At 50.4% G+C, this 23,469-nt stretch overlaps 2 protein-coding genes and 2 long non-coding RNA genes across 6 annotated transcripts; all 4 read left to right on the forward strand.

Moving 5' to 3' along the window:
• The first annotated feature begins 1,243 nt into the window (after positions 1-1,243).
• On the forward strand, positions 1,244-2,416 carry LOC309453025. The gene is made up of 3 exons (XR_014186677.1): positions 1,244-1,296; positions 1,698-1,752; positions 2,356-2,416. It is a non-coding gene; the product is annotated as an uncharacterized lncRNA (long non-coding RNA).
• Positions 2,417-4,045: 1,629 nt separating this feature from the next.
• Positions 4,046-7,880, forward strand: LOC309453022 (uncharacterized protein; the record flags this gene model as incomplete). Of its 2 annotated transcripts, XM_082076106.1 has the most annotated exons (9): positions 4,046-4,177; positions 4,423-4,596; positions 4,684-4,790; positions 5,290-5,424; positions 6,348-6,487; positions 6,643-6,704; positions 7,235-7,337; positions 7,457-7,524; positions 7,657-7,880. In XM_082076106.1, 9 exons carry the CDS (start codon positions 4,046-4,048, stop codon positions 7,750-7,752), a joined length of 1,017 nt encoding a protein of 338 aa, XP_081932232.1. In that variant the 3' UTR covers positions 7,753-7,880. The 2 variants fall into 2 exon arrangements, with proteins under 2 accessions (XP_081932232.1, XP_081932231.1); XM_082076105.1 differs by having other exon boundaries at positions 7,457-7,880.
• Positions 7,881-14,021: 6,141 nt separating this feature from the next.
• On the forward strand, positions 14,022-15,194 carry LOC309453026. The gene is made up of 3 exons (XR_014186678.1): positions 14,022-14,074; positions 14,476-14,530; positions 15,134-15,194. It is a non-coding gene; the product is annotated as an uncharacterized lncRNA (long non-coding RNA).
• A 457-nt stretch (positions 15,195-15,651) lies between these two features.
• LOC309444030 (uncharacterized protein) lies at positions 15,652-21,918 on the forward strand. Of its 2 annotated transcripts, XM_082061540.1 has the most exons (10): positions 15,652-16,955; positions 17,201-17,374; positions 17,462-17,568; positions 18,068-18,202; positions 19,126-19,265; positions 19,421-19,482; positions 20,013-20,115; positions 20,235-20,302; positions 20,435-21,499; positions 21,649-21,918. In XM_082061540.1, the coding sequence occupies exons 1-9, from the start codon at positions 16,824-16,826 to the stop codon at positions 20,528-20,530; spliced, it is 1,017 nt and encodes a 338-aa protein (XP_081917666.1). In that variant the 5' UTR covers positions 15,652-16,823; the 3' UTR covers positions 20,531-21,499; positions 21,649-21,918. The 2 variants fall into 2 exon arrangements, with proteins under 2 accessions (XP_081917666.1, XP_081917665.1); XM_082061539.1 differs by having other exon boundaries at positions 20,235-21,499.
• Positions 21,919-23,469: the final 1,551 nt, after the last annotated feature.

Here is a 23,469-nt window from a genome sequence, read left to right on the forward strand (position 1 = left end):
TGAACCTGTATTTGAAGTATAAAATTTCCAGAGTGAAGCGTTTAGTCCAGTGCTCCTTTCCAGTACAGTCTTATCAGGGAACAAGTGATATCACCTTCAAAGTAAGGAGGCTTACATCTATTCATAGAGCATTCATGTTTGTTCCTACCAAAAAAAAGGTTTGCTGGAGCTTTTATGGAAACAACATACATATTTTCTTATTTTAAGTCACAGCTAAAGCTTGTTGATAATTTTGTGAAGGAATTATTTAAAAAACTAGAGGTTGGACACAACAGCCTCTGCATAAGGCTATCAAAATTGCAGTGTACTAAACTTATGCATGTCCTATTTTCTTACACAGTAATACAACAGCTGTATCTAAGAATTTGTAGATGGTGTTCTCTGGCATTAATATAGGAGGAGGAAGGTACCTCTTCCTTTCAGTAGGTTAGACTGGAGGAAAGCCACCATGAGCTGGCAGTTCAAAGTAAAAGAGATCATATCCAAGAAGAAAGGTCATCTCAGACAACTACTCAATTGGGGCAGCTCATCACCCAGATCTCTGGGGTGTTGGCTTCTCTTCTATATTGCCCTTACACTGAGACCTCTGGGTAGCAGCAGAGCAGCTCATGAGAATCTGGAATGTTGATGAGAACAACGCGGGTCTAACTCCACATGCTTATATCAAGTAGAAAAGACCTAGAAGACAGAGATGAGGATACACCTTTGTTTCCCCTGTTCACAGTTCTGACCATTCAACTACATCAATTACCCTTGGGTCACAGATCATCACAATTTTCAGAAGGTAATAATATCTAGTTGTGCTTCAGAGTGCCTCTCTCTGGACCTTGCCAAGGATCACTGGAGAGGCCTGAAATCCAGTGAAGCCTCTGCTTGATCCCTGCCATCAACTGCCAAAGGCAGTCAGTGCTCTTTGTTCCGAGCCACGTAAGCGTACTGCATTCAGTACACATACTGGTTTTACACAGTGACAGACTAGACAGACTAGAGAGGGAACACAAGACTTCACCTGAGAACAGGTTACACCTCTGGAAATCTGAGACCACCAAACATCACCATTCCTACTAAAAGGGCAATTCTCCTGTGACCATGAGCTGTATGAGGTCAAGATCAGTGCTGGCACCTGTGTGTCCACCACCCACCCTGCCTGAGTGCCTCCCACTTTCAAACCCCTTAGCATTAGAAGCAGCCAATAAAAAGAGGTTAGAGGAGCCTCTTCAATCAATACATGTTCACGCATCTTTTTACCTCCAAAGCTCATGGCTAATGAACCAACTCATCCGCTTTCAAAAAGAGGTGAGGACTGAATTTTTCTTTTTAAAACTTCATCATTCTTCAGTGTATCTGCTTGGGCTGAGTACCTTGTTTCTGTTAAACACTGCCCCTCAGAGTCCTAAATTTAATAGCTGAATGAGTACTAAATGGGTAAATGTTTGTAATGAGTAAACTGAAAGAAACAAAACAGGATTATGTTTTTGCAAGATAGTGCTATTCTATTAAGGCAAACACCACTTCAGGAGAAAATAGTTTTTAAGATTAAATGCATCTGTATTATATGATTCCTTTGCTATTTGTTTGTCTTTTCTTGTGTGTAATACAAATTAGAGTAGGTTACTACTAATTCTAATACGATGGGCAAGCCAGATGTTTTCTTCTTTCTTAGCATTTTTATTTTGATCCCTTCTTCCCCAACACAGAGACTTCACACTATGCTGTTACCTTGTTTCCTTTGAATGTTTAAAACATTCTCAAGTGAGTATAAACAAAGGTTAGTGTTTTACATAGTATCTTACTTCTGATGATGTTTTTCTTTGTTTGTTTGTGGCATCAGTAATAGAAGATGTCTGGAAACAGCAAATTCCGCTACGACTACTGCAGTTAATTGATGTTCCATTTCTAGAAGACGTTTTGGTGTCTTCAGTGAAGAGAATAACTGACTGTTTTGGCAAAGAAGACCTGATTATATCAAATACTTCCCTGGACAGAGAGGTTACATGTACCTTAAACTTGTGTGAATAAGTTATACATCTATAGAATAGTTTTGTTAGTAAATGCTTTATTTTAATCTTGATGAAAGATTTGTGTTAAGTGAACAAAATGGACATTGTTACACTTGTAGGCAGGGGTGACATTAGTGTTTGTCCCTTTGACTTCTTTTCGGAAGTAGTAAAGGAATTCGCAAAAAGTCCGTGTATAGGATGGCACATTGAGTATTTTAAGTATACATTAAATCTTTAACTTCAAGTTTTGAAAACACCCCTAGTTTCTAGACCAGACACTTTACTCTTAGGTCTCTATAACAGATAGTATAAATTTATTCAATTTCTAGTGAGACTTTTTGTTTGTTTGTCACAGTTTCTGAAGGTGGTGCTGTGAAGATATCAAGTCAATAAGGCATCTATTGTTTGCAACAGAAAAAGATAAATTAAGTTGTTAAGTGTCTCTAACATTTGGGTCTTTGCTAAGCTATCAGATGAGTGTAAAGAAAATGAAATACTTGCTTCATCACTTTATTCTAAAGTTACTTCAGTGGGGGAGCCGGAGTAGCGTCTTTATAGACAGTATATTAATTGGGTCCGGCACAGACGGACGCATCCTTCAACAGCCCGCACACGGCAGCGAATTGCGCTCCCGAACCGCAGCTGTGCAAATGGCACATTCGCAGACGCATTTCCCGGCCGCCCGGGCCCGCGGGAGCCCCAGCGCCGGAGCCGCAGCCCGCTCGCCCCGGGCCGGCGTCACCCCGCCCGCTGTGACGCCCCCGGCCCTCCCGCTGTGACGCCCCGAGCTGCCGCTCTTACACCGCCCCCTGCAGGCGCCGGCTCTCAGTGCTGTCGCCGCCGCAGTGTGACCGGCAGTGCGTGTGTGGCTCGGAGCGTCGGGAGCTGCGACCCAGCTCGGGACTCGCCTCTTCTCGGCCCTTCTCGCCTTCTCAACGCCCTCTACCCTTGCTCGCTCGGGGCTCGGTTCTGGGCTCTTCTCGCCCTCTCCGTGCCCTATACCCTTGTCCGCCAGGGGCTCGGTTCTGGGCTATTCTCGCCCTCTCCGTGCCCTCTACCCTTGCTCACCTGGGGCTCGGTTCTGGGCTGCTCTTGCCCTCTCCGTGCCCTCCACCCTTGTCCACCAGGGACTTGGTTCTGGACTCTTTTAGACCTCTCCACGCTCAGTCCCTTTGCTCTCTGGGGCTCAACAGAGTCCGCCAGGCGCCTCCTGCAGCTGCTCACCCCGGAGCGGGCTGTGCCCAGTCGCCGCGAAGCATGCAGAGCTTCATGGCGCTGCTCAGGAGGGTGCGGGAGCGGCCGCCGTCCGACAGCGCTTCCGCGCCCAGCGCCGCCGGGGCCTCGGAGCTCCGGGAGAAGGGCCGGGGCGGGCTGCACAGCGCGGCCGCCCGCGGAGACCTGGCGCGGCTGCAAGGAAGCTGGTGGTGGAAGAGATTCCGCATCAACTCACGGGATGCCAACAAGCAGTAAGAGGCGGGCAGTGCCCATAGCGAAGATCCGTGTGCTCTGGCTGGAAGAGCCGGCGAAGCCCAGCACCATCGCAAGCACCCCAGGGACAGGCCGGCTCCACAGCGCTGCCCTTACCGGAGGCCCGCCCCAGCTGGGACAGGAGCCAGCGGATGCGCCACTCTGCCCTGCTCTGCCAGCCTGCTCCCTGTAGTGACCCTTCTGTGGAGCTCCGCGGGCCTTCGTGCAAGCAGAGACGGCTTGCACCGCCAGAGGCTCCAGGCTGCCAAGACGCCGTATCCTTTGCTGTGCTGGGTGGCCGGGCAGGCCTGGCTGGAGGCAGGGACCAGTGCCTGGGCACAGGAGTCTGTTTGTGCAGGTTCATTGTCACAGCTGAGGAGATGCCTCCTGGCTCAAACAGATGTGCTGAGGATGGTGCCTAGCCAGCCCCAGGCTTTGGGTGGGCAACTGCTGCCACCGGCTCTGGCACCAGAAAGCTTGCTTTTGGCTGCTTTTTTGGCAGTTGAGCCTTATGCCCCTAGGTGGTAGGCACCACAGCCTGAAACGATGTCTTCAGCCGTCTTGTCTGTGTTAACTGCATGTATTTCATTTTTAGGACGCCTCTGCATCTTGCTTGTGCGAACGGCCATGCAGATGTCGTTCGCTTTCTGGCAGGAAAGAGGTGCAAACTGAACCCTCGTGGCATGTTTAAGAAAACACCACTGATGCTGGTACGTGGAATATGTTACGCTGTTGTACATGGGGCTTGTCAATTATGCACAGAGCGATACCTGCCTTGCGTGATTCTTTACGCAGGCCTGCGTAGAAACAGGTATGTTGCAATCAGCGGGGAAGGGGCATACGTTGCCTAATCTTTGAAGACGCTCGTACTTTCCCGTGTTGCAAAGTTGCAGAAGTTCTGACAGAGAGAAACGTACACGTTGGAAGTTGCTCCTCCCTTGTGGCTTGTTTCCAGGCAGTACAGCACCAGCACAAGGACTGCGTGACTGCTCTGCTGGAGCACGGTGCCAACATCAACCAGAAAGGTGCCGGCGGCAACACTGCCCTTCACCTGGCTGCCCTCATGCCCAGCAAAGCGATGGTGGAGCTCTTGCTCGAGCACAATGCCCAGATTAATGTTCGGAATGACGTAAGCTTGGGCTTTGGGTAAGCGTTTCTTCCCCAAACTCGCTTGACTTTCCTGTGTTCTTCTAAGGGAGACGATTTCTCCTTTCAGTTAGGATACACTCCACTTGCCGTCGCGATCGTCGAGCGCCGTGAAGAGATGGTCGAGTTCCTCCTTCAAAACGGAGCCGACGTGAATGCTCGAGATATTCATCAAAGGTGAAGTTTTGTCAAAAGCGTGCGTGGGACTGCTGAGCGTTGTTCAGATGGGCTGGATGGGAGCCATAGGAATGAGCTTTGAAAAAGAACCAGGAGCTGCCCAGAAGGAGCTCCTTCCGTGCCACTTGTGAGAGCAGACCCGTGCTCGGCTGCTCTCTTACCTCGGGGGATGATCTCTGCGCTGAGGACTGCAAGCAAGCGTTGGCTGTGGTGCCAACACACACACACGTGTGCGAGCGTGCACACACACACGTGCACACAGAAACACAGACACACACAGACCTCCTGAGTCTGCTTTGGGGAGAGAGACTCTTGGCCAGGAGACCTCCTGAGGTCCCACCACCCTCAATTTTCCGACGCATCCAGGTGTTTTGCTGTAATTTCGCTCTGCCAGTAGGAGGGGAAATGAATTGTTTGAGGAGCAAAGAACGACTCAAGTAATGGCAAGGCAATGTCTGTAGAAGCTGATGCATTTCCTATCACTTCTTGGACGCTTTAGGACCCCTCTTAAGATTGCTGGTTATGCTGGGAATACAAATGTAGCACGGCTTCTGCTTCAGCACGGTGCTGTTCTTTCTCATCCAGACGAGAATGGCTTCACAGATATGGGTTATCTTGATGCCTTTACTCCTGGGTAAGTGTTTTATATCTTTGTTAAGAGCAGCTGCATTGTCAGCTACATGTCCTTAACAGCTAGGCTGAAGGAAATAGCCCTTTCTCCTAGTGATGGTAAACTGTGGAGTAAAACCCCTTTAGGAACAAAGCATTTTTGGGGATTGCCCTAGCAAAACAAGAGCTTGGTTCCTTCCCTGCAGGCTTCTGGCACAGTATCAGTCTTGTGCTAATGCACCATTTTGCATAGCAGCCTTGGCCTGGGGCACGTTTTTACTATTTTCTTCTTTCTTTGGGGGTTTTTTGTTTTGTTTGTACTTGTGCTTATGAAACAACCCTGAAAGTGGTCTCTCTCCAGAGCCCAAACTGACCATCTGCCAGGGCTGTTAGAAGATGGCACCTGTGCAACGTAGTTAACCCCTGCAGTGCCTGGAATGCAACCACAATCTTTGTTGGCCTCTTGACATCCCACTTAGGAGCGCTCTACACTCTCAGGGCCTCAGAATAGGGACGGGAATTTCTGAAACCCTTCGAAGTCCAGAAGGAGTTTCAGGACACGTTACCCCAGCTTGGCGTGAAGAGTGGCTGCAGCATTAGCATAGCATCCCGCTGAGGTAGAAGCCTTGTAGTTAGATGTGAGTCTCACTGGCCCCCAAAATGGACAGGGGGTTTTATAACATGAGACTGTAGCCAGCAGGGGTGAGTTACCCCATCAACAAGAACAGGCACCTGTACTGTGAACATGCCTGTAGTGAGTACTTCAGTCTGCAATAGGACTGCAGTCAGTTCTCTGTGTGTGTGTGTATGTGTGTGTGTGTTGCCATTTGCACCTGGCTCTGAATATGTGAACGATGGCTCCTGAATGGCTGTTGCGCTTCCAGTAGAGAGCGTATGCAAGTGTGGGGGTACGATCAGCAATTTCATTTCCTTCCTTTTTGTATGCAGTTTTTCTAAGACACTGCAGGAATACGGCAGAAGTAAAAGCACAGGAGAATGCTCTGTAGGAGGTGCAGCAGTAGGTGAGATCTCTTCCTCCGGGACGACTGCTGCCCCTCCCGTGGGAGCACCTGCGCAGAGTGGAGCAGGTAGGATCCCCCACCGTGGAGGAGGTGATGAGGACAAATCGCTGTGGCCTGAAGGAGAATGAGAGCCCTTTGTTAAATGCAGGGCCCGCGGGATGGGAGAGGGCACAGTAAAAGAAGCACTCACAGCTGCATTGTGCCTCTTATTTCCTTTGAAGGTGTCTTGCCAGAAGCTGGAGCAGAGCAAGAGGAAGACTTTGATTCCCTCTCTGATTTTGAGGTACCTTCTCTGAAGGTGGGGTCCGACTGGGCGTGTTTACTTTTGGGCTCTTTTCCTTCTGCTGCTGCTTCCGACTCAGGCTGGGAATCCCAGCATCACTTAGGTCGAAATAGACCCTTAAACTCATCGAGTCCAACTGCACACCTGGCACTGCCAAGTCCACAATTAAACCAGGTCCTTAAGGACCACATGTACACGTCCCCTAAATACCACCAGGAATGGTGACACAGCCACATCCCTGGCCAGACTGTTCCACTGCTTGATAACCGTTTCAGTGAAAAGATTTTTCTAATATCCCATCTAAACCTTTCCTGGAACAACGTAAGGCTCTTCCTTCTTGTCCTATTACTGCATATTTGGCAAAAGAGACCGACACAGATGCCTAACATGCTGGCTGTGTCTGGCATTTTTGATCTTTCCATCACCTGATACCACATTATGCATGTTGGCTGAAGCGGGAGCTTTGTGCGTGTAGACGGGTCCAGGAGGAGTCTGTGCCACTTCTAACTCATGTCTTTTCATTTACACAGACGGATTCTGAAGGTCCAATGGAACTGCTGGATGCCGTCCTGCTTCCAGGTGCAAAACAACAAGGAGCGTGGGCGCATCCTGTTGCAGAGGAGCGTCGCAATGGTAATTTCCTGACGGACTTAAAAGGTTCCCTTTGTAAGCTTCTCTGGAGTGAAGCGGATGGGGAAAAGCAGAGTGAAATAAGCACTCACGGCAGCGTGGCGCTTCTTACCTCTTTGTAGGTGTGTTGCCAGCAGCAGGAGCAGCACAAGAAGAAGAAGAAGATTTTGACTTCTCTTCTTTGGATGAGGTACTTTGTCTTCCCGAGCTAACGGAATTGTTACGCTTCTTAAGCCCAGCTGCTGAAAGGCCGTGTGATGCTGCAGTGTTGCTGCGGATTCCTCTCCTCACTGTCTCTCGGTCTGTGTTCTTGCTCACTCAGGATTTTGCACTGGAGAGAGAAGAGCTTCCGCTCAAGAAGGAGGCTTCAACACAAACCGATGGTCAAGGCGACGCTCAGGTGACTCTTAGGGCCTGATGCACATATCTGTAAATCAAGCCCGTCAGTTTAAGGAGACCTGTTTGTGCTACTGAGGTTCCTTTTGGAGTGCTGCTGAGAGGCAGTTTTTGAATTGGGACCTGAAGTCTATTTCAGACCTCATTTTGTTCCCGTTGTGAAGCAGAAGTGCTGCATGAAGAGGGAAAACAGTCGGTTAGAAAAAAGCTAGTGGCACAGATGCTCAGCCTCTGTTCCGAAGAGGAAAATACGGAAGCCTTTTCTGCGTATCAGGAAAGAGAAAGTATCATGCTGAGCTGCCGGTCGTTTGGATGGGCTCAGCTGAGAAAGGTGCCAGCAGGTGCCTGCTGGTGGTGGCCAAAATCTCTCGTCTTGGAATTCACTGAGTCGTAGAAGCATAGAACGGTTTGGGCTGGACAGGTCCTCTAAAGATCATTTAGTCCAACTCCCTGCTGTGGGCAGGGTCATCTTCCACTAGATCAGCTTGCTCAACACGCTGTCCAGCCTGACTTTGAACAATTCCAGGGATGGGGCACCCACAACTTCTCTGGGCAGCCTGCTCCAGTGTCCCACCACCCTTGTTCCAACCCTCTGGTCATTTCTGTGGCCCTCCTCTGGACCCACTCAAACAGGCCCGTGTCTTCCTTCTGCTGGGGACCCAAGAGCTGGAGGCAGTAGTCCAGGTGGGCCTCACAAGAGCAGAGCAGAGAAGAAGAGGAGAATCACCTCCCTCCACCTGCTGGCCATGCTGAAGATCAATCTAATGATATGATCCCATGTGTCCTGTTGCCATCTTCTTACTGGCTTCTCCATGCTCACGGAACACCATTTCTTTAGGAATGGGTCAGGTGGCTGCAGCAGGAGCTTGCCAGCGCTCTCAGAAAGTGCTCCCTGGCAGAAGCTTCGCTTGAAGCTGAGAAGCGCCACAGCAGGGACCTGCAGGAACAGAAACTGCAGCTGCAGAAGGAACTGGACAGTTCTAAAGCTCAGGTAGGGAGAAAGCTTGTCTCTTGTCTCTTGGTGGGGGCCCAGGCCTTTTCTGTTGCAAAGCAGAGTGAGGAACGGAGCCTTAGTTGGGGGTCCACTCCTTTTTATCAAGCCTAAGCTGACTACTGGGGATTCTTGCTTTGGTTTGACAGCTGCAGGAATTGAAAGAGCGGCTTATCCGGACCGAGTGTTATGCCGAGTCCCTGGAGAGTGCCGTAAAGAATCAGGAGAGGGAGCTAACAGCTTCCAAGAACCTGCAGAGAGAGACTCTGGTCAAATCTCCTGGAACCGCGGCTGTCCCACAGCTGGAAGAACGCGTGCAGCAGTAGGGAAGTCACGCAGTGGGGCAAGGGTTTGCTTTCTGCGATTGTGGGGAAAATAACTGGACTGTCTTCCTGCATCCCAGCCAGATAATACTACGTGGTTTAATAAACTGTGTTGTCTAGTCCGTGTCTTCGTTTTGCTGCCCCATTGCAGTGCTTGGGACCAAGCTGGAACGGGGGAATGGCACCTCAGCCAAAGGAAAACACTTTTCTCTTGTGAGGGTGGTGAGAGAGCGGTGTTAGGGAAATGAAATGGATTCAAGTGACTCAGAAACCTAAGGAAAGGAAAGGGCCAGACCTGGTTTTGGCTCTTCAGCAAAGGGGAAGTCTCCAGGGGCTCTGAGATCCTCTGTGGGCTGAGCGTGGTCACGGTCGTGGTCCTGCTGGCAGCTGGGGACACCACGTGCAGCAAAGCGCTCCCCTTCCTGGACTCCACGCTGAAATTCGGTTGGAAGCAAGAGCCATCATTGACTCTGGTGTGTGGGCCCTGGTCTGTTTGGGAGCGGAGGGTGGGGTTCAAAGCTCAGCAGGGCTCTGGGAGGAAACCCCTGCTGGGCATTTCCCAGCTGACACGCACAACTCTGATCTCTCCCACTGACGTGGGCCTTCCCTGGCATAACCCAGCATTGACTGTGGGATTTGCATGAGCAACCTCAAGTGCCATTTAAATGCTGCCATTGTCCCCCCACCTCAATGTACCTGCTTTTGTACATCCTTTGCAAACTCCACCTGAAGGGAGAACCTTTAGTCTTGCAGCTGTTTTAACCTCCTAGCCAAGCAAGGATCTGTTCCCTCTCTCCCTCTCAGTTGCCAGAAGAATAATAAGCCCCACAGAAATAATAATAGAATAATGAACCCCACAGGTTTCACACGGAATACGTCACAGCTGTGGAAAAGATATACCCCAACTTGCTGGGCTGATGACTTTCAACTGTACCCAAAACAATCATCCTGGCAATTCCCAGGCTGCTTCCCAGCACCAGCCTTAGCAGGAAACATCTCAAAATTTGAAGCCTGAACTTGTAAGACCTAGAAATGCGAGGTGGTGGGTACCCAAGTGTCCTCTGTGTGCTCTCAAGGGTGGGCACAGCGTGCAGGAGTCGGCAGTGCAGCACAGGTTGGGTAGGAAAGGACAAGGCCTCCTCTCTTCTCCTTCCGGCACGTACAAGAGGACCGTGCGGTCTGGCCCAGTCAACGTGTGTTTATGAAAGGCAGGTCCTGTTTGATCAACCTGAACTCCTTCTACGACGAGGTGACCCACCTAGTAGATGAAGGAAAGGCTGTGGATGTTGTGTACTTTGACTTCAGTAAGGCCTTTGACAGCGTATCCCACAGCAATCTCCTGCAGAAGCTGGCAGCTCATGGCCTGGATGGGTGTACTCCGCAATGGATAATGAACTGGCTGGAGGGCCGGGCCCGAAGAGTTGTGGTGAATGGAGTCAAATCCAGTTGGCAGCTGGTCACGAGTGGTGTTCCCCAGGGCTCAGTATTGGGGCCAGTTCTGTTTAATGTCTTTTATCAATCATCTGGACAAGGGGCTTGAGTGCACCCATAGTAAGTCTGCAGATGACATCAGGTTGGGTGGGAGTGTTGGTTTGCTGAAGGGTAGGAAGGCTCTACAGAGGGATCTGGACCGGCTGGACTGTTGGGCTGAGGCCCAACTGCATGAGGATCAACAAGGCCAAGTGCCAGGTCCTGCACTTGGGTCACAACAACCCCAGGCAGCTCTACAGGCTCAGGGAAGAGTGGCTGGAAACTGCCTGGTGGAAAATGTCTTGGGGGTGTTGATTGACAGCCGGCTGAACATGAGCCAGCAGTGTGCCCAGGTGGCCAGGTGGCCAACAGCACCCTGACTGGTATCAGGAATAGTGTGGCTAGCAGGACTAGAAAAGTGATTGTGCCGCTGTACTTGGCACTGGTGAGGCCCCACCTTGAACACTGTGTTCAGTTTTGGGCCCCTCATCCTATAAAGAACATTGAAGTAGTAGAGAGAGCGCAGAGGAGGGTGACGGAGCTGGTGAGGGGCCTGGAGCACAAGTCTGAAGAGGAGCAGTTCAGGGAGCTGATGGAACAAACATTCTTTAATTCACAGCCATGACACAGGAGGCACGTGGTTGTACTGAACATTGGTAAACACTGTTGTTTTTTTTTCTTGTGATAGATGCTCTGTGCCAAGGCTGAGAGTGGTTATCTAAACTCCTACATTGTGGCTCTCATTAAAACATGACTTGGTGTCTGAGGATGCTGTTGCCATTTTTGTTCCTGGAGATGCTGGCTACCAGTGAAGAACAGCCATAGAGTTAGCCAAGAGAATCTTGATTTGTAACCCCCGCTTTGAGACCTGCAAGTGCAAATGAACCATCGTGCTCCAGGTCTGGCTGGGCAGCAGCGGAAGCAGCCAGCTCTGGAGGTCCACCTGGCCCAGGCCTCATCACTTCAAGTGCAAGCAGACAGACAGCTAGGCATTACAAGTTGGAGAAGCCACCCTTCACAAAGACGCCGAAGCACACTCGGCAAAACCAGACTGAAATTATGTTCCATTTCCGCTCCAGGCAAGAACCTTTCACATTGGTGAATGTCAAGGGATCTCCGGGCTCTAAAACAAAAACAGCCTTTAGAAGATACCAAATGTATCTTCAAAATGGAAACAGCACCCCCTCTTCACATAACTGGCAATGGGACCTCCACCCAGGAACAGTCCTGTGAACTCCCCATAAAGGCCAAGGACACAAGCAGCAGTAAGCTCTGTGGTGATGTGTAGGCAGATGAAATCTGGCTGCTTAGCAGTCCGCTCAACCCCTCTGCAACAGCTGAGCACAGCACTTGCCCTGATGTTGGGGGTGTGCAGGGAGAGAGACAGCTCCAGTGACAGAGAGCACTAGACAGCACCAGAACCGTTCTGGCCCTCCCTCCTCCTGTCCACCACCAGGTCGCTGCTAGGCGGTGTGTAGCTTCTGAACTCCATCACCGGCATTACAAAAAGCCTGACTCAGCATCTCTTCTCTAGTTGGCAGCAGGTAACGTCAGGGAACGCAGCCCATTTGACCGAATGCAATTCTGTTCATTCCTGCATGTCTTGCACTGGTTCCCCGCAGTGTGCGAGCGTCAGTGCTGGAAGCACCACTGAAAGGGTGCACATGGGTCTTTCCTCCACGCAGGAGACCCTCTGGGCACATCCCTGCCCCAGCCACCCTCTGTGTTTGGCAGCAACAACTGACGAGAGCACAGCAATCGAGCGCAAGGGAATCTAATCTTTGCTTGCTATCCTGTCCACCCCACAGCTGCTGCCAGCTCTCTCTCTCCCACAGACGTGGGACCGCTGCCTCCACCTCAGCGCTCCAGACGAAAGCGGATCGCTCCTTCACAGAGGAGAGAGGCCCGAGCTGCCCTTAGCACGAGGCGAGGCAGCTACACAACCCAGAAAAACCCTGCGGTGCTTGGAAAGTAGCACCTGTACCGTGAATATGCCTGCAGCGAGCGCTTCAGTCTCCAGCAGGAGTGCAGTTTAATACTAGATTTAATAAAGGAGATGCCCGAGAAGTAGTTTTGGCACAGAATCTTTTACTCTCTGGGTACAGTTCTGGAATCTGTCCCAATTGCTTCTGGTTGAGTGTTCTGAGTATCGCATATTGTGTAGCCAAAGAACACAGAGGTGAGCAGCAGAGGAAGGAGTTGCCTGTCTATAGCGTTCTTGAAGCCTGTGTGATCTCGTATCTTCTATCAAATTAATTGTCAGTATGAACCTGTATTTGAAATATAAAATTTCCAGAGTGAAGCGTTTAGTCCAGTGCTCCTTTCCAGTACAGTCTTATCAGGGAACAAGTGATATCACCTTCAAAGTAAGGAGGCTTACATCTATTCATAGAGCATTCATGTTTGTTCCTGCCAAAAAAAAGGTTTGCTGGAGCTTTTATGGAAACAACATACATATTTTCTTATTTTAAGTCCCAGCTAAAGCTTGTTGATAATTTTGTGAAGGAATTATTAAAAAACTAGAGGTTGGACACAACAGCCTCTGCATAAGGCTATCAAAATTGCAGTGTACTAAACTTATGCATGTCCTATTTTCTTACACAGTAATACAACAGCTGTATCTAAGAATTTGTAGATGGTGTTCTCTGGCATTGATATAGGAGGAGGAAGGTACCTCTTCCTTTCAGTAGGTTAGACTGGAGTAAAGCCACCATGAGCTGGCAGTTCAAAGTAAAAGAGATCATATCCAAGAAGAAAGGTCATCTCAGACAACTACTCAATTGGGGCAGCTCATCATCCAGATCTCTGGGGTGTTGGCTTCTCTTCTATATTGCCCTTACACTGAGACCTCTGGGTAGCAGCAGAGCAGCTCATGAGAATCTGGAATGTTGATGAGAACAACGCGGGTCTAACTCCACATGCTTATATCAAGTAGAAAAGACCTAGAAGACAGAGATGAGGATACACCTTTGTTTCCCCTGTTCACAGTTCTGACCATTCAACTACATCAATTACCCTTGGGTCACAGATCATCACAATTTTCAGAAGGTAATAATATCTAGTTGTGCTTCAGAGTGCCTCTCTCTGGACCTTGCCAAGGATCACTGGAGAGGCCTGAAATCCAGTGAAGCCTCTGCTTGATCCCTGCCATCAACTGCCAAAGGCAGTCAGTGCTCTTTGTTCCGAGCCACGTAAGCGTACTGCATTCAGTACACATACTGGTTTTACACAGTGACAGACTAGACAGACTAGAGAGGGAACACAAGACTTCACCTGAGAACAGGTTACACCTCTGGAAATCTGAGACCACCAAACATCACCATTCCTACTAAAAGGGCAATTCTCCTGTGACCATGAGCTGTATGAGGTCAAGATCAGTGCTGGCACCTGTGTGTCCACCACCCACCCTGCCTGAGTGCCTCCCACTTTCAAACCCCTTAGCATTAGAAGCAGCCAATAAAAAGAGGTTAGAGGAGCCTCTTCAATCAATACATGTTCACGCATCTTTTTACCTCCAAAGCTCATGGCTAATGAACCAACTCATCCGCTTTCAAAAAGAGGTGAGGACTGAATTTTTCTTTTTAAAACTTCATCATTCTTCAGTGTATCTGCTTGGGCTGAGTACCTTGTTTCTGTTAAACACTGCCCCTCAGAGTCCTAAATTTAATAGCTGAATGAGTACTAAATGGGTAAATGTTTGTAATGAGTAAACTGAAAGAAACAAAACAGGATTATGTTTTTGCAAGATAGTGCTATTCTATTAAGGCAAACACCACTTCAGGAGAAAATAGTTTTTAAGATTAAATGCATCTGTATTATATGATTCCTTTGCTATTTGTTTGTCTTTTCTTGTGTGTAATACAAATTAGAGTAGGTTACTACTAATTCTAATACGATGGGCAAGCCAGATGTTTTCTTCTTTCTTAGCATTTTTATTTTGATCCCTTCTTCCCCAACACAGAGACTTCACACTATGCTGTTACCTTGTTTCCTTTGAATGTTTAAAACATTCTCAAGTGAGTATAAACAAAGGTTAGTGTTTTACATAGTATCTTACTTCTGATGATGTTTTTCTTTGTTTGTTTGTGGCATCAGTAATAGAAGATGTCTGGAAACAGCAAATTCCGCTACGACTACTGCAGTTAATTGATGTTCCATTTCTAGAAGACGTTTTGGTGTCTTCAGTGAAGAGAATAACTGACTGTTTTGGCAAAGAAGACCTGATTATATCAAATACTTCCCTGGACAGAGAGGTTACATGTACCTTAAACTTGTGTGAATAAGTTATACATCTATAGAATAGTTTTGTTAGTAAATGCTTTATTTTAATCTTGATGAAAGATTTGTGTTAAGTGAACAAAATGGACATTGTTACACTTGTAGGCAGGGGTGACATTAGTGTTTGTCCCTTTGACTTCTTTTCGGAAGTAGTAAAGGAATTCGCAAAAAGTCCGTGTATAGGATGGCACATTGAGTATTTTAAGTATACATTAAATCTTTAACTTCAAGTTTTGAAAACACCCCTAGTTTCTAGACCAGACACTTTACTCTTAGGTCTCTATAACAGATAGTATAAATTTATTCAATTTCTAGTGAGACTTTTTGTTTGTTTGTCACAGTTTCTGAAGGTGGTGCTGTGAAGATATCAAGTCAATAAGGCATCTATTGTTTGCAACAGAAAAAGATAAATTAAGTTGTTAAGTGTCTCTAACATTTGGGTCTTTGCTAAGCTATCAGATGAGTGTAAAGAAAATGAAATACTTGCTTCATCACTTTATTCTAAAGTTACTTCAGTGGGGGAGCCGGAGTAGCGTCTTTATAGACAGTATATTAATTGGGTCCGGCACAGACGGACGCATCCTTCAACAGCCCGCACACGGCAGCGAATTGCGCTCCCGAACCGCAGCTGTGCAAATGGCACATTCGCAGACGCATTTCCCGGCCGCCCGGGCCCGCGGGAGCCCCAGCGCCGGAGCCGCAGCCCGCTCGCCCCGGGCCGGCGTCACCCCGCCCGCTGTGACGCCCCCGGCCCTCCCGCTGTGACGCCCCGAGCTGCCGCTCTTACACCGCCCCCTGCAGGCGCCGGCTCTCAGTGCTGTCGCCGCCGCAGTGTGACCGGCAGTGCGTGTGTGGCTCGGAGCGTCGGGAGCTGCGACCCAGCTCGGGACTCGCCTCTTCTCGGCCCTTCTCGCCTTCTCAACGCCCTCTACCCTTGCTCGCTCGGGGCTCGGTTCTGGGCTCTTCTCGCCCTCTCCGTGCCCTATACCCTTGTCCGCCAGGGGCTCGGTTCTGGGCTATTCTCGCCCTCTCCGTGCCCTCTACCCTTGCTCACCTGGGGCTCGGTTCTGGGCTGCTCTTGCCCTCTCCGTGCCCTCCACCCTTGTCCACCAGGGACTTGGTTCTGGACTCTTTTAGACCTCTCCACGCTCAGTCCCTTTGCTCTCTGGGGCTCAACAGAGTCCGCCAGGCGCCTCCTGCAGCTGCTCACCCCGGAGCGGGCTGTGCCCAGTCGCCGCGAAGCATGCAGAGCTTCATGGCGCTGCTCAGGAGGGTGCGGGAGCGGCCGCCGTCCGACAGCGCTTCCGCGCCCAGCGCCGCCGGGGCCTCGGAGCTCCGGGAGAAGGGCCGGGGCGGGCTGCACAGCGCGGCCGCCCGCGGAGACCTGGCGCGGCTGCAAGGAAGCTGGTGGTGGAAGAGATTCCGCATCAACTCACGGGATGCCAACAAGCAGTAAGAGGCGGGCAGTGCCCATAGCGAAGATCCGTGTGCTCTGGCTGGAAGAGCCGGCGAAGCCCAGCACCATCGCAAGCACCCCAGGGACAGGCCGGCTCCACAGCGCTGCCCTTACCGGAGGCCCGCCCCAGCTGGGACAGGAGCCAGCGGATGCGCCACTCTGCCCTGCTCTGCCAGCCTGCTCCCTGTAGTGACCCTTCTGTGGAGCTCCGCGGGCCTTCGTGCAAGCAGAGACGGCTTGCACCGCCAGAGGCTCCAGGCTGCCAAGACGCCGTATCCTTTGCTGTGCTGGGTGGCCGGGCAGGCCTGGCTGGAGGCAGGGACCAGTGCCTGGGCACAGGAGTCTGTTTGTGCAGGTTCATTGTCACAGCTGAGGAGATGCCTCCTGGCTCAAACAGATGTGCTGAGGATGGTGCCTAGCCAGCCCCAGGCTTTGGGTGGGCAACTGCTGCCACCGGCTCTGGCACCAGAAAGCTTGCTTTTGGCTGCTTTTTTGGCAGTTGAGCCTTATGCCCCTAGGTGGTAGGCACCACAGCCTGAAACGATGTCTTCAGCCGTCTTGTCTGTGTTAACTGCATGTATTTCATTTTTAGGACGCCTCTGCATCTTGCTTGTGCGAACGGCCATGCAGATGTCGTTCGCTTTCTGGCAGGAAAGAGGTGCAAACTGAACCCTCGTGGCATGTTTAAGAAAACACCACTGATGCTGGTACGTGGAATATGTTACGCTGTTGTACATGGGGCTTGTCAATTATGCACAGAGCGATACCTGCCTTGCGTGATTCTTTACGCAGGCCTGCGTAGAAACAGGTATGTTGCAATCAGCGGGGAAGGGGCATACGTTGCCTAATCTTTGAAGACGCTCGTACTTTCCCGTGTTGCAAAGTTGCAGAAGTTCAGACAGAGAGAAACGTACACGTTGGAAGTTGCTCCTCCCTTGTGGCTTGTTTCCAGGCAGTACAGCACCAGCACAAGGACTGCGTGACTGCTCTGCTGGAGCACGGTGCCAACATCAACCAGAAAGGTGCCGGCGGCAACACTGCCCTTCACCTGGCTGCCCTCATGCCCAGCAAAGCGATGGTGGAGCTCTTGCTCGAGCACAATGCCCAGATTAATGTTCGGAATGACGTAAGCTTGGGCTTTGGGTAAGCGTTTCTTCCCCAAACTCGCTTGACTTTCCTGTGTTCTTCTAAGGGAGACGATTTCTCCTTTCAGTTAGGATACACTCCACTTGCCGTCGCGATCGTCGAGCGCCGTGAAGAGATGGTCGAGTTCCTCCTTCAAAACGGAGCCGACGTGAATGCTCGAGATATTCATCAAAGGTGAAGTTTTGTCAAAAGCGTGCGTGGGACTGCTGAGCGTTGTTCAGATGGGCTGGATGGGAGCCATAGGAATGAGCTTTGAAAAAGAACCAGGAGCTGCCCAGAAGGAGCTCCTTCCGTGCCACTTGTGAGAGCAGACCCGTGCTCGGCTGCTCTCTTACCTCGGGGGATGATCTCTGCGCTGAGGACTGCAAGCAAGCGTTGGCTGTGGTGCCAACACACACACACGTGTGCGAGCGTGCACACACACACGTGCACACAGAAACACAGACACACACAGACCTCCTGAGTCTGCTTTGGGGAGAGAGACTCTTGGCCAGGAGACCTCCTGAGGTCCCACCACCCTCAATTTTCCGACGCATCCAGGTGTTTTGCTGTAATTTCGCTCTGCCAGTAGGAGGGGAAATGAATTGTTTGAGGAGCAAAGAACGACTCAAGTAATGGCAAGGCAATGTCTGTAGAAGCTGATGCATTTCCTATCACTTCTTGGACGCTTTAGGACCCCTCTTAAGATTGCTGGTTATGCTGGGAATACAAATGTAGCACGGCTTCTGCTTCAGCACGGTGCTGTTCTTTCTCATCCAGACGAGAATGGCTTCACAGATATGGGTTATCTTGATGCCTTTACTCCTGGGTAAGTGTTTTATATCTTTGTTAAGAGCAGCTGCATTGTCAGCTACATGTCCTTAACAGCTAGGCTGAAGGAAATAGCCCTTTCTCCTAGTGATGGTAAACTGTGGAGTAAAACCCCTTTAGGAACAAAGCATTTTTGGGGATTGCCCTAGCAAAACAAGAGCTTGGTTCCTTCCCTGCAGGCTTCTGGCACAGTATCAGTCTTGTGCTAATGCACCATTTTGCATAGCAGCCTTGGCCTGGGGCACGTTTTTACTATTTTCTTCTTTCTTTGGGGGTTTTTTGTTTTGTTTGTACTTGTGCTTATGAAACAACCCTGAAAGTGGTCTCTCTCCAGAGCCCAAACTGACCATCTGCCAGGGCTGTTAGAAGATGGCACCTGTGCAACGTAGTTAACCCCTGCAGTGCCTGGAATGCAACCACAATCTTTGTTGGCCTCTTGACATCCCACTTAGGAGCGCTCTACACTCTCAGGGCCTCAGAATAGGGACGGGAATTTCTGAAACCCTTCGAAGTCCAGAAGGAGTTTCAGGACACGTTACCCCAGCTTGGCGTGAAGAGTGGCTGCAGCATTAGCATAGCATCCCGCTGAGGTAGAAGCCTTGTAGTTAGATGTGAGTCTCACTGGCCCCCAAAATGGACAGGGGGTTTTATAACATGAGACTGTAGCCAGCAGGGGTGAGTTACCCCATCAACAAGAACAGGCACCTGTACTGTGAACATGCCTGTAGTGAGTACTTCAGTCTGCAATAGGACTGCAGTCAGTTCTCTGTGTGTGTGTGTATGTGTGTGTGTGTTGCCATTTGCACCTGGCTCTGAATATGTGAACGATGGCTCCTGAATGGCTGTTGCGCTTCCAGTAGAGAGCGTATGCAAGTGTGGGGGTACGATCAGCAATTTCATTTCCTTCCTTTTTGTATGCAGTTTTTCTAAGACACTGCAGGAATACGGCAGAAGTAAAAGCACAGGAGAATGCTCTGTAGGAGGTGCAGCAGTAGGTGAGATCTCTTCCTCCGGGACGACTGCTGCCCCTCCCGTGGGAGCACCTGCGCAGAGTGGAGCAGGTAGGATCCCCCACCGTGGAGGAGGTGATGAGGACAAATCGCTGTGGCCTGAAGGAGAATGAGAGCCCTTTGTTAAATGCAGGGCCCGCGGGATGGGAGAGGGCACAGTAAAAGAAGCACTCACAGCTGCATTGTGCCTCTTATTTCCTTTGAAGGTGTCTTGCCAGAAGCTGGAGCAGAGCAAGAGGAAGACTTTGATTCCCTCTCTGATTTTGAGGTACCTTCTCTGAAGGTGGGGTCCGACTGGGCGTGTTTACTTTTGGGCTCTTTTCCTTCTGCTGCTGCTTCCGACTCAGGCTGGGAATCCCAGCATCACTTAGGTCGAAATAGACCCTTAAACTCATCGAGTCCAACTGCACACCTGGCACTGCCAAGTCCACAATTAAACCAGGTCCTTAAGGACCACATGTACACGTCCCCTAAATACCACCAGGAATGGTGACACAGCCACATCCCTGGCCAGACTGTTCCACTGCTTGATAACCGTTTCAGTGAAAAGATTTTTCTAATATCCCATCTAAACCTTTCCTGGAACAACGTAAGGCTCTTCCTTCTTGTCCTATTACTGCATATTTGGCAAAAGAGACCGACACAGATGCCTAACATGCTGGCTGTGTCTGGCATTTTTGATCTTTCCATCACCTGATACCACATTATGCATGTTGGCTGAAGCGGGAGCTTTGTGCGTGTAGACGGGTCCAGGAGGAGTCTGTGCCACTTCTAACTCATGTCTTTTCATTTACACAGACGGATTCTGAAGGTCCAATGGAACTGCTGGATGCCGTCCTGCTTCCAGGTGCAAAACAACAAGGAGCGTGGGCGCATCCTGTTGCAGAGGAGCGTCGCAATGGTAATTTCCTGACGGACTTAAAAGGTTCCCTTTGTAAGCTTCTCTGGAGTGAAGCGGATGGGGAAAAGCAGAGTGAAATAAGCACTCACGGCAGCGTGGCGCTTCTTACCTCTTTGTAGGTGTGTTGCCAGCAGCAGGAGCAGCACAAGAAGAAGAAGAAGATTTTGACTTCTCTTCTTTGGATGAGGTACTTTGTCTTCCCGAGCTAACGGAATTGTTACGCTTCTTAAGCCCAGCTGCTGAAAGGCCGTGTGATGCTGCAGTGTTGCTGCGGATTCCTCTCCTCACTGTCTCTCGGTCTGTGTTCTTGCTCACTCAGGATTTTGCACTGGAGAGAGAAGAGCTTCCGCTCAAGAAGGAGGCTTCAACACAAACCGATGGTCAAGGCGACGCTCAGGTGACTCTTAGGGCCTGATGCACATATCTGTAAATCAAGCCCGTCAGTTTAAGGAGACCTGTTTGTGCTACTGAGGTTCCTTTTGGAGTGCTGCTGAGAGGCAGTTTTTGAATTGGGACCTGAAGTCTATTTCAGACCTCATTTTGTTCCCGTTGTGAAGCAGAAGTGCTGCATGAAGAGGGAAAACAGTCGGTTAGAAAAAAGCTAGTGGCACAGATGCTCAGCCTCTGTTCCGAAGAGGAAAATACGGAAGCCTTTTCTGTGTATCAGGAAAGAGAAAGTATCATGCTGAGCTGCCGGTCGTTTGGATGGGCTCAGCTGAGAAAGGTGCCAGCAGGTGCCTGCTGGTGGTGGCCAAAATCTCTCGTCTTGGAATTCACTGAGTCGTAGAAGCATAGAACGGTTTGGGCTGGACAGGTCCTCTAAAGATCATTTAGTCCAACTCCCTGCTGTGGGCAGGGTCATCTTCCACTAGATCAGCTTGCTCAACACGCTGTCCAGCCTGACTTTGAACAATTCCAGGGATGGGGCACCCACAACTTCTCTGGGCAGCCTGCTCCAGTGTCCCACCACCCTTGTTCCAACCCTCTGGTCATTTCTGTGGCCCTCCTCTGGACCCACTCAAACAGGCCCGTGTCTTCCTTCTGCTGGGGACCCAAGAGCTGGAGGCAGTAGTCCAGGTGGGCCTCACAAGAGCAGAGCAGAGAAGAAGAGGAGAATCACCTCCCTCCACCTGCTGGCCATGCTGAAGATCAATCTAATGATATGATCCCATGTGTCCTGTTGCCATCTTCTTACTGGCTTCTCCATGCTCACGGAACACCATTTCTTTAGGAATGGGTCAGGTGGCTGCAGCAGGAGCTTGCCAGCGCTCTCAGAAAGTGCTCCCTGGCAGAAGCTTCGCTTGAAGCTGAGAAGCGCCACAGCAGGGACCTGCAGGAACAGAAACTGCAGCTGCAGAAGGAACTGGACAGTTCTAAAGCTCAGGTAGGGAGAAAGCTTGTCTCTTGTCTCTTGGTGGGGGCCCAGGCCTTTTCTGTTGCAAAGCAGAGTGAGGAACGGAGCCTTAGTTGGGGGTCCACTCCTTTTTATCAAGCCTAAGCTGACTACTGGGGATTCTTGCTTTGGTTTGACAGCTGCAGGAATTGAAAGAGCGGCTTATCCGGACCGAGTGTTATGCCGAGTCCCTGGAGAGTGCCGTAAAGAATCAGGAGAGGGAGCTAACAGCTTCCAAGAACCTGCAGAGAGAGACTCTGGTCAAATCTCCTGGAACCGCGGCTGTCCCACAGCTGGAAGAACGCGTGCAGCAGTAGGGAAGTCACGCAGTGGGGCAAGGGTTTGCTTTCTGCGATTGTGGGGAAAATAACTGGACTGTCTTCCTGCATCCCAGCCAGATAATACTACGTGGTTTAATAAACTGTGTTGTCTAGTCCGTGTCTTCGTTTTGCTGCCCCATTGCAGTGCTTGGGACCAAGCTGGAACGGGGGAATGGCACCTCAGCCAAAGGAAAACACTTTTCTCTTGTGAGGGTGGTGAGAGAGCGGTGTCAGGGAAATGAAATGGATTCAAGTGACTCAGAAACCTAAGGAAAGGAAAGGGCCAGACCTGGTTTTGGCTCTTCAGCAAAGGGGAAGTCTCCAGGGGCTCTGAGATCCTCTGTGGGCTGAGCGTGGTCACGGTCGTGGTCCTGCTGGCAGCTGGGGACACCACGTGCAGCAAAGCGCTCCCCTTCCTGGACTCCACGCTGAAATTCGGTTGGAAGCAAGAGCCATCATTGACTCTGGTGTGTGGGCCCTGGTCTGTTTGGGAGCGGAGGGTGGAATTCAAAGCTCAGCAGGGCTCTGGGAGGAAACCCCTGCTGGGCATTTCCCAGCTGACACGCACAACTCTGATCTCTCCCACTGACGTGGGCCTTCCCTGGCATAACCCAGCATTGACTGTGGGATTTGCATGAGCAACCTCAAGTGCCATTTAAATGCTGCCATTGTCCCCCCACCTCAATGTACCTGCTTTTGTACATCCTTTGCAAACTCCACCTGAAGGGAGAACCTTTAGTCTTGCAGCTGTTTTAACCTCCTAGCCAAGCAAGGATCTGTTCCCTCTCTCCCTCTCAGTTGCCAGAAGAATAATAAGCCCCACAGAAATAATAATAGAATAATGAACCCCACAGGTTTCACACGGAATACGTCACAGCTGTGGAAAAGATATACCCCAACTTGCTGGGCTGATGACTTTCAACTGTACCCAAAACAATCATCCTGGCAATTCCCAGGCTGCTTCCCAGCACCAGCCTTAGCAGGAAACATCTCAAAATTTGAAGCCTGAACTTGTAAGACCTAGAAATGCGAGGTGGTGGGTACCCAAGTGTCCTCTGTGTGCTCTCAAGGGTGGGCACAGCGTGCAGGAGTCGGCAGTGCAGCACAGGTTGGGTAGGAAAGGACAAGGCCTCCTCTCTTCTCCTTCCGGCACGTACAAGAGGACCGTGCGGTCTGGCCCAGTCAACGTGTGTTTATGAAAGGCAGGTCCTGTTTGATCAACCTGAACTCCTTCTACGACGAGGTGACCCACCTAGTAGATGAAGGAAAGGCTGTGGATGTTGTGTACTTTGACTTCAGTAAGGCCTTTGACAGCGTATCCCACAGCAATCTCCTGCAGAAGCTGGCAGCTCATGGCCTGGATGGGTGTACTCCGCAATGGATAATGAACTGGCTGGAGGGCCGGGCCCGAAGAGTTGTGGTGAATGGAGTCAAATCCAGTTGGCAGCTGGTCACGAGTGGTGTTCCCCAGGGCTCAGTATTGGGGCCAGTTCTGTTTAATGTCTTTTATCAATCATCTGGACAAGGGGCTTGAGTGCACCCATAGTAAGTCTGCAGATGACATCAGGTTGGGTGGGAGTGTTGGTTTGCTGAAGGGTAGGAAGGCTCTACAGAGGGATCTGGACCGGCTGGACTGTTGGG

Source organism: Streptopelia decaocto (assembly GCF_964273445.1).
Source record: "Streptopelia decaocto genome assembly, chromosome: 1".
NCBI lineage: Eukaryota > Metazoa > Chordata > Aves > Columbiformes > Columbidae > Streptopelia > Streptopelia decaocto.